At 43.6% G+C, this 10,678-nt stretch overlaps 1 protein-coding gene across 1 annotated transcript in view; it reads left to right on the top strand.

The window, feature by feature from the left end:
- Inpp4b (inositol polyphosphate-4-phosphatase type II B) overlaps positions 1–10,678 on the top strand; it is a 939,536-nt gene that overhangs the window by 639,916 nt on the left and 288,942 nt on the right. The window contains exon 8 of the mRNA XM_008843442.3: positions 1,576–1,626. Coding sequence (XP_008841664.1) covers positions 1,576–1,626 — 51 coding nt within the window. The remainder of the gene's footprint in view (positions 1–1,575; positions 1,627–10,678) is intronic.

Raw genomic sequence — 10,678 nt, 5'->3', positions numbered from 1 at the left:
ATGTGTATAGTCCAATAACTATAAAGAGAAAAACAGAGGCCATATTTCTGCATACTATGCATAAAAGATATATATATCTGCTCTCTGTGGTCCCTAACAACTCACTAGTTTCTTCATCATCTGAGGCCAGCTGGTGGCACTCAGATAATGATGCCAAACAGTGCAACTGGGTCAAAGAATGTACTTGCAGCTACTATAATGAAAAAGATCTTAGCCAGGGTGCACTCTGCCATGTGTTCTGAGCCAAGTATGTTCTGTAAATTGTGTCATTCACTCTGTTGAGATCTATTCTGTCATTTATTTTGTACTCTGATGAACAATTTAGCGTCATAATGAGTGACATATTGTGCAAATGATAGTGCTGGCTTTGCCATAAAGAAACAAAGAAAAATCCTCAAGTTGAAATTCAAAAGGCATGCTCTGCAATGGCTTGTTGCTTTTTTCAGGGAGATAGAAACTGTGTTAAGGATCAGCAGGCCATAGAAGCTGGATGAAGTCTTCTGAAGTTGCTACAGATATTCTAAGCATCCCATCTTCTTAAGCTCATTGACCTGGCATGCCTGGCCAGTCAGGAATTCAAGGACTTAGCATGTTTCACTTCTAAAGAAACTTTGTTAATATGACTTCTAGAAACATTGTTCCATGGCATAGTCCTGGGTTGGTCCTCCATTTCCATCCCTCCCTGCAGAGCCTTGCTCTTCCATTGTACAGGACAGAGTTTCATATAACTCTCTATTCACTTAACTAGTTTTCTTATCTTTTTTTCAAAGGATACCATGCTAGTTTTATCTTGGTCTTGCTACAATTTTTTAAAGAGAGAATGATGGTTTTGATTTTTTTTTCAATTTGGAATCTTTTCATTAAGAGAACGAGACTCAATAGCTATGCATTAGACTCAGAACATCTGGGAGCAGATGAGCACTAATAGTTTGAAAGGCCCTCAGGTGACTCTGGTGGATGACAAAGATAAAGAATCATCACCCAGTAAAAGATACACGTGTCTACTTATTATGCAAAGAGATCATTTAACTTGGAATGCTCATATGGAATGCTTCCCCAGGCAACTATTTCTCTGACACCTTTTACATCCCAGGGGCCAGAATTCATTCTCAAATTACTCGAGATGTTAGTGTGCTATTACTTGGCACAAAGTTTTCATGTAGGAGGGCTCTCCTATAAGGGCTTAAGGCTTAGTGTTCACTCAGAGAACAGTTATCAAGTGTGCATGGAATTACTTTCTCTATAACAGCTCTAGCCTTCCCCTTGAAGTTGAATGAAGGTTACTTTTTGAAAACAGTAAAGGTGATTCACCTAAATCCCCATATATATATTGGTGACAAGGAGGTGATAGATGAGGATATAAGCAGCTCTATCTACTCAGGAAAATCAGGAAGACTTATAGCTATAAAAGGATAGTTTTGCTGTACTACAGTGAGTATTGAAGGCAGGTCCCTTCATTGATTAAAGAGTTTGCACTGACAACAGATGAAGGAAATAGGAACCCAGAATCTGAGTGAAGCTTATGCACAAATTTCTATTCTAAAGTCATATAGAAAATTTTGTTTTTCTCCTTAGATTCGAACCAGTGTCATTCCGGAACACAAAGATCCCCCACCAGAAGTTGGGGTAGGTATTTCTAATATTTCCAATATTTACACAGTTCACTTGTAAGTTAATGATGTGAATGAATTTTCTCTGGCTTCCTGCCTGCCTGGTAGCTGACAAATGCCATTAAGTAAGCAGAGTGGGACTATTTGAGGAACCACTGTCTTATATTTGCTGAATTGAATGGAATCCATCTCTTGTCACCTGAAAATAATTCATTCTCAAGTGAGTTTTGTATTTAGGTTAGATGACAAAAGATGAGCCTAGAGATTGCCCCGCAGGTAGCTATATTGCAACTCGGAGCCAACTTTCCTGGACCAATGGGAGGCTAGGGAAATTACAGATGTAAACTGTAACAACATAGGAAGAGGCTAGAGAACAAGCTAGGGCAGGATAATGCTCTCTTCTGCTTCCTGCCATTTGAACACTGGCATATCGATCAGGCTGCAAACTACTCCAATTCAGTATTGGAAAAATCCCACTGAAGTTCCCCTGCTGTATCTGAAGCATTGCATCTCTAGCCTTCAGACATTGTAAGATCTAGAGAGTACCAGGGGTACTAGGGGTTTTTTGTTTAGGCAAGGCTGGAGGTGGTGGTGGCAGCAGCTCCTGAATAGACCTGCCCGCAGGCTGAATCCCTGTGATCTCTACATTCAGATCAAACAGAAGTGCAGAAGTAATTGGAGTTGAAGAGGTCATGGAGCTAAACCAAATGAAAGCTTGTTTGAAATCCTTCAGGCACCTGACAGACTTTTCCCAGTGAATGTTAGAAACACAGTACTAGGTACTGTTCATTAAAAGCATCTACTTGCCAATGTGCCAAAGGAGTATTCCAAAAACAAATACTAAAGTGAAAAGTTGACTGAACAGAATGCCAGTTATCAGAGCACCTGCTGGTATAGAAGAACGAGAAGGAAAGGACCCAGGGGTGGAACTTTTCTCTCATTCCCCACATGAGCTTCTGGCTTCTTCTTGGGGGGTGAGATGAATGGTTTCCATGTACTATTGTGAGTCTCTTCCCTTCATTTCCTGCACCTTGAACTTGCCATGGCACTCTCACTCTGACCACCAGTCCTGGTGGGTGCTGAAGCCATTCATTCTTTAGCTCCCAAAGGTTCCAGTGAGTCCTTCCTACACAAGGAAGATCCACAACCACTGCCCCACCTGAGTCTGGGTTGCTGTTCCCGCTTGCTCCTTCATGTCTCCAATACACTCACTGCTAGCATCCAAAGCATTTCCTGAAAATGAGGCTCCCAGAGCATGCTGTCCTCACACCCTTATGATGCCTTCCTAAAACCCAAGAGTCCTTGAAATTGGTAACCATCAAAATAACTGATAGATCCACCTCCATTTCTCTAAATTCTGTGTCTGAAGTATGTTCTGTCCTCAGCAATAGGGTCTTACCTTCAAGTTCTGGGAGGCAATCAAGGGCTGTGGCAATAGCCTGTATAATTTTGGGAATCTCTTGGACCACCCTGGCCAACAACTCAAAGGAAGGTTTCTCCTGTCTGACATAGTTTCTTGCTATGTAGCCTTTAGCTATACACACGGACTTATTTAGAGATATTGTATTTATAATAGGCCATTAGGTTGATGAATTAATATGATTTCCTTTTTTTTTATATTAACTAGTCATTATTTATCTCTCCTTGCTCTCTCCCTGTTTAACCCTTCCACCATGACTTCCCCATTTCAAGTATTCCCTTTTCCCCTATTTCTCTTTTGATAATACTAGTCTCCTATTGTCCCACTCTTTTGAGGTCTTTCTTTTTATTCCCAAAGTTTCTTGTATAATTCTCCCATCTAAATACCCCCATTTTATCCATTTCTCCCTTAGTAGCACCTGTCTCCTACTGTTCTTCTATCTCAGGTTCCTTCTTTCTCTTTACCTTTCTAGTTCCTTTTCATTATTCTGGTTCCTGCATTTCCACTTCTCCTGAAGGCTAGCTATCATAGCTTTGGAAAGCACTATGCAAAGTGCTAAGGGAGTACATCAAATCAATGGTCCAACACCAGCTTCAAGACCAAATAACCACACCAGTGACCTGCATAGCATATGACATTGGTGCAGTAGTGGCACTTTTATCTTGGGGGTAATCAACAACTACCCAATTGGACTAAAAGCCCACTTAATAGGAAGAAGCCCATGTGTGGTACTGTAAACACAGCCAAATACACAGGACTGGAGAGTTCTTAGATCTAAGAGACAACCAAAAACTTTCACATCCCTAGATGCGGTCACCACCAGTGGCAGCCACTCCTCCGTTCTCGTGGGTGCTGCTCATTCGTTCTCATGGGCGTCGAGGCTGCTCCTCTGTTCACCCAGGGCTGAGGCCACTCTTCCACCTTCCCTGGGTTGAGGCTGCACTTCTGCTTGCCTGGTTCCAGACCCCAGGGCTGGTGAGGAGACTGTGTCAATGGAGCCACATTCAGACACACGAGACCAGGTTCAGTGACACAGGTCTGCTTTATTTCAGGAAGGCACAAACTTAAATAGGGGTTATGGTCCAATCACAGCACAACAAATAAGATACCTTATTAGCATAGCAGACAGGATCCTATTAGCATAACAGACTTAACATCCTATCACAGAATAGCAGGTAGGGTGCCTCATTAGCATACTGTGTTTCAGATTACAGACCCTGGATTTCTGGAAACCATGTGACACTGACTGTTGCAGTATCTAAGTGTTGCAATTTGGAATTCCAAGGGTGGTGATTAGGGAGTGGCGAGCTCTAGGCATCAGTCTCATGATCTGCCAATGGGAGCAAATATCACAAGGCATTCCTTGTGGCTCCAGCGGTCCGGCCATTGCCTTGGGCCTGCTGTATGGATGTCAATAAGACTTTCACCCTAGGATCAAGCATGTCTCCCACATATCCTCCTTTTTTCATTTTTAAAGGTGAGGTATAGTTTAGAATATATAGCATAGTGCTATCAGTCCAGATACATCAAGGCAAAGTAGAATGGCTCAGGGGGTCATTGTATCAAGAGCTCCCTCCCTCAAGATGGTGAGCTTTCTTAAGAGCAGGTTGTGCCAACTCCATGGCCAACCAGTGGGAGTCAAGATTCTTTGTCTCAGCATTGTTGTCCACCTCAAGGGTCACTCAGCATAATGGACTGTGCCGGTCTTAGGTTGTCCAGTCTGTAGGGATCTTACCCGTCATTGACTACCAGCCCTCGAAGGGTGTGTCCCTTTGTGTGGTTTGGCAGAGGGAGAGGCAGTACATCCAGTATTGGCTTGTTTAAAGGCCTCCTCAGGGGTCAAGAATTTGTTGAAACCCATCGGAGGCCAATTATAGGTTGGTAAAGGCAAGGAATGGTGGGTTCTTGTTTGCTGAGACATGCCTGGCAAGATCTGGAGGTGGGGCAACAGCTAACTGAACTAGCCTTAACAAAATTAACAATGCAAGGTCCAAAAATTAGGAGATATCAGTAATGGTTATAGTCTCTGCTTGTGAAGTGACATACTCAAGGTCATCCCAGGATGTGATGTTGGAGCTGGTTGCTTTTGTGGTCTGCTATGCTGGGTCGGTCTCTTGGTGGTTGGGTGGTGCATCACTTCCTCCAGGGTCAGGGCTGCCATCTCCACGGTCAGTGGTTGTGGAGTGAAGGTTTTTGTCACAGGCAATTCTGATGTTCCAGGCTGGGATCCACATGGGGGCTGGAACATTATATGGAAAGACACAAGCATAGCCTTGCCCTTGCATTAACAACAGGTGTCAATAATATGATGAATATATTTGAGCTTGCCAAAGGAAGGGAAGTGAGTAACGTACATCTGCCAGATCTTGTTAGGGCAGGTGCGAGACCAATGAACCTGTCCTCCACAAGCCCAACATTTTCCCTTGTCTGTCTCCGCCTGTGGCTGGTGAACAGCCAGTGCCTCAGCCAGATCTGTGGCATGAGCTCGAGCAGTCCCCACATCCTGACAGGCCAGAATCCATTCAGAGACATCCTTGTGTCTAACGGGTCCTATGGGAAGGCGACACTCAGTAGAGCAGGATTCATATACAAGATCCTTGAGCAAAGCAACTGTGGCCCCCTGATGACTGATTTTCCTGTTAATGCTTTGATGGAACATTTCAACGAAGTCAGAGGAAGGCTCATTTGATTTTTGTATCAATCTGGTCAATTTGGTATCCTCATGATTTGGCATACTTTGGAAAGCACGGAGCGCACAAAGCTGCACTTGTTCAAAGTAGGGAGGAGGTCCCTGTGCCGGGCTTGTGGGGTTTCAAAAGTGCCACGCCCTACCAAGGCATCAAATCCAATGTTTTGGACATTGGCATTTCTATTGCTCTCTGCCTGTTGTTCGCATTCATCCTGATAAGCAGCGTTCCATAAGAGAAACTCACCTCCCTGTAGACAGGCATTGGCAATATTCTGCCAGTCATATGGGGTGTTGGCCACATGGCTGATTGTATCTAATAGCTGGTCAAACCAAGTGGAACGAATGCCATCCTCAATGGCTTCCTTACATAGCTTTTTCAAAGTATCATGAGAATGTGGATTCCAGACATTAGGGTTCTGTAGCCCCTGATTGACTGTAACTAGAAAAAACTATGGAAAATCACCTATTGTATCATAGGAGAAGGGCCTAGGTGGCAGGGGCTTCCAGTCCTCCTCTGGAAGGGAGGGGTAGATGGACTGGGGGGAAACTTCCTTAGAGTTAGTACAAGATGGCAGAAAGTAGACATCACCCCCTAATGGCAGAGCAGAGGCTGCCTTAACTTCTCGTTTTTCATCAAAGCCAATACAAGATGGCGGAGGGGAGCCACTGACCTGTAATGGTGGGGCAGGGGCAATCTTGACTTCCTGTTTTTCATCAAGGGGACCTTTGGACCCTAATTCTTCATTTTTTACCTCATTATCAGCAGTCATCATTTCTGCATTAGATATCGGTTAGTTTGGTTTTGACTGGAAATCCCTGGGACAGGCTGTCCCCACTATCCTGTTGCTTTATTTGTTTATCTATATTTTTTAGTATGAGATTATTCTGCTCAGGGGCATCGGGGGGAACTCCCTGAAGCAAGGCCAAAATGGCAGTCATGATGGGGTAGAACAGCCCAGATAATAGATGCCCCACCCTGACTTCTCTCTTTCTGGCCATGAATAGCACACAAACCCATTGCTCCAGATCCCAACAGCAGGAATGTGTAAACAAAGGAGCAAGAGCTAGCACTTCATCTAATACCTTAGTTACTTCCTTCTATGTTACCCTAATTTGCCTACACCTGAGGAGAGAAACCAGTGCAGCAGTGTGGAGTCCAGCAGCAGCTGGGTGGCTATTCTCCATACCAGAGGTTGCTCACCCTGCAAGATGTACCCAGAAGGACTCAGGAACCATTCAGGAAGACGATCGGCGAACGGGAATGACATGCCAAACTGCGAGCCAGAAGAGGAAGCATAGGAAAATGAAAGCGGCAAGCACCCACAGAAGAATCACTGGCAAAGGGGGCATCAGGATCCCTGAGTGTTACTGTTCTGAATGTTCTCAGAGTGTTACAGCTCTGTGGGGCAGGAGTCTTCAAGCCTCACATTGGGTACCAGCTGTGGTCACTGCCAGTGACAGCCACTCCTCCGTTCTTATGGGCACCACTCCTTTGTTTTCATGGGTGTTGAGGCTGCTCCTCCACTCGCCCAGGGCTGAAGCTGCTCTTCCACCTGTCCTGGGTTGAGGCTGCTCATCTGCTTGCCCAGTGCTGGCTTCTGTTGTTGCTGTTTCTGTCCAGTCCTGCACCCCAGGGCTGGTGAGGAGACTGTGTCAGCAGAGCCACATTCAGACACAGGAGACCAGGTTCAGTGACACAGGTCTGCTTTATTGCAGGAAAGCACAAGCTTATATAGGGATAGTGGTCCAATCACAGTACAGCAAGTAGGATACCTTATTAACATAACAGGACTTAGTGTCCTATTAACATAACAGACTTAACATCCTATCACAGAATAGTGGGTAGGATGCCTCATTAGCATACTGTGTTTCAGATTACAGAGCCTAGATTTCTGGAAACCACATGACACTGACTGTGCAATATCTAAGTGTTGTAATTTGGAATTCCAAGGGTAGTGATTAGGGAGCATCGGCCTCATGATCTGCCAATGGGAGCAAATGTCACAAGGCATTCCTTGTGGCTCCAGCAGTCCAGCCACTGCCTCAGGCCTGCTGTATGGCTGTCAATAAGATTTTCACCCTAGGCTCAAGCCTGTCTCCCACACTTAGACTAGTGTAATTTCTTACTATGTGCAAAATGTGTATCCTTATATTTACAGACAAAATTCCAGTCACCACTCATCAAGGGATCTTTTGCATCAGATGCAGGCTATTGGTCACACACAGACATTGTCTATGAATTGCCCAAGTCTAAGTGGCACATCTACAATGCGACCTCTACACTTAATGCTCACAGAACATAGAACAAGGGGTAAAGAAGACAACAATGAATATCTTAGTTCTCATTAATGAAGCTCCCTCATGCAACAGAGGGCCAGGAACACAATAGGTCACAAACGGCCAAAGTGTAGAAATTAAGAGTCTGCAGAATACTGGTCCTTGGACAGAACTCCTATATTAAACTACACCCACCCAGGGCTCAGGGAACATTGCAGAAGAGGGGGTGGAAAGATTGTAAGAGCCGTGGAGGAGGTGTGCATGACCAAATGGAAACAGACTCCTATAAACTCCTGGGACCCTGCTCATGTGAATCTACAGCAATGGTGTCAGCATGCACAGGACCCATGCAAATTCGAACAGACAAAAAAGCAGTATAGAGGGCAATGGACAGCGAACTCCAATTTTAGCTGAAGAAATATTGAGAACTGATTATTGCTAAGTGAGGAAGAGTTGATCTTCCTAACTTGAGAGAATCTAGATAGACTGACTAGACCTCAGTGGAGGAAACTTGCACTGAGCAATGTCTGGGGACACTATTTTGACACAATAGGCCTTAAGACAAATGACAGAATGTATGGATTCCAGTGGGGGTCTATGGGAGTGTACCAGTGGGGAAGGGGAGGGTAATGATAATTAAGATTGTGATGTTCTGTATGAAGTACACAAATATTCAATAAAAATAACGGATAAGAGTATTTTATTAGAGTTCCATTTATTTATTGAGATTCAAGGAAAATGAGCTGGTTTAAGTTTTCTCCTCTATTTGCTTGTGCCCCTGTATTGCCCTGTATTAAATTCTCCTCTTGCTTGAGACCTTAATATGTTTACTTAGCTTATAAATTTCTCCCTGTTTTTTTAACAACCTGTTGGGAATCCATTCTATTCGTGTTAAACACAGATTCTCTGATTTTGTTTTCTTCTGACCTCCTTCCTCACATTCACCGTGACTGTCACATCTCTGGACTCTAGCAACTGCACTGCATTTGACAGTATGTTCATTCCCTTCTTGCAGCTCAGGCTGTAGCAAGGGAGAAGAAAGAGGGGGTGAGGCAGCTGTTCTGCATTTGCTGTGGTGAAGGGGGTTTTGTTGCTTCCCAGTGTAACACTGCCTCTCAGAGTCCTCAGCTGAGTGGATACTGAAAAGCTGGCTGCCCAGGGGAGTGCAGTTCTAGAGACTGAATCCAGTTTTGCCAGGTGCTTGTTTTCCTGCCATGGAGGATGTGCTCTGGACTAGCTTCTTTGCTCTCCACTCCACGCCTGCTACATACTCTCTTGGTGCTGAGGTAGACCATTTTTAAGGACATGCCTCCAGGTGAGCTACCTTCTGAGTTCTCTGTTTGACCCATGTGAAGCTTCTATGCATTTACAATGCCACATGGACAAGCTGTAGGCAGCTCCATTGGTGTTTTCTCTAAGCTCAGCCACCTCTTTGCTGCCCCTTCATACAGGCCACAGAGGCACCTGGCACTAGGTTTTCCATGATTCCCAAAGGAGAGGCTGTCTACCCTTAAAGGAGGTAAAGTCTAATCTCTCTGAGTGATATGTTTGTTTGTGCCTTGGGCACAGAAGTATATTCTTGGGGAACAATTAGAAGATTACCTCACCACCTTAGTAGTATACCTGCTAAAATTCTGGTTTCCTTTATTGTAACCTTATATTTTTTGTTAACTGAATATCTTGGGGTTACTTATAGACTAGTTTTTTGAACTTACTCCCTTTTTTGTATTTCAGTACAGTCCCTGGATCCTAATAGAAGTTTTGTGACCCTGAAAAGGGTGTATTTGTATACTGTGTTCTCTTTCACAAAGACTTAGCTATAATTCCTAGCCAAAAATAAAATTCTTAGTTGGAGCTCGATGACATGACTATTGTGTCAATCAAAAAATCATTTGGAGGTGAGTAAACTGTCAAACTGACTTAAAAGCAGTATGTTAGTGTTGAGAAAATATCCTCATATTGCAAAATTGTAAGCACAAATGACTTTGAGCACCAGACTGCCCTTTTTCCTGCTCTTTCCTTCACAGGGCATTGCAAAGTCCAACCATAACACTATCAAGTTCAGATTCTTCATATTCCTGATTGGAAGATTAGGAAGTTCAAATCAGGCCTTCATAGTCCCTCAGTTCTAAACACAAATGCTATATGGGAGGTCTCACTTGGTGTTCTGCCTTTTATGTGTCACTGAGAAGAACTGAGGAGTCTAAGAACAGTTCCTACTTAGACAAAAATCAACATGCTACTAATAATGAGAAATGTATAATATGGATATTAGGTAGGTGTCAGGAATATTTCCACACCCCTAGACATTGTACTCCTTGACAGCCAAGTCTTCTTTAATTTGCTCGCTCCAATATTTCTAACTTTGTATCTGGAACTTAGCATATATGTGTTATGTATTGAAAGATTCAAAGACCACTCAATTTTGGTCTAATAACTATGTTTTTTAGAGACACCAGAGAAAAACCATAGAGGAAACAGAAGAGAATCTAGAAATAATCACACTGACCTGGAAAGATCTAGCACATTTTTGTGACATGTCAGCACTCAAGTAAACTGTCAGGTGTGACACTGAGTCAATTCTCATACATAGAAGGAATGAGCTTAAATAGCAATAAGTCAGCATAGCTTGGCTTTTTAACAGACTCTGAGCACATGCTATTTTAGATAGTTAACATATCT

This window comes from Nannospalax galili, unplaced genomic scaffold (genome assembly GCF_000622305.1).
Source record: "Nannospalax galili isolate Female #2095 unplaced genomic scaffold, S.galili_v1.0 scaffold359, whole genome shotgun sequence".
Lineage (NCBI taxonomy): Eukaryota > Metazoa > Chordata > Mammalia > Rodentia > Spalacidae > Nannospalax > Nannospalax galili.
The sequence above is the reverse complement of the archived record's forward strand: the minus strand, read 5'-3'. Positions and strand labels throughout refer to the sequence as shown.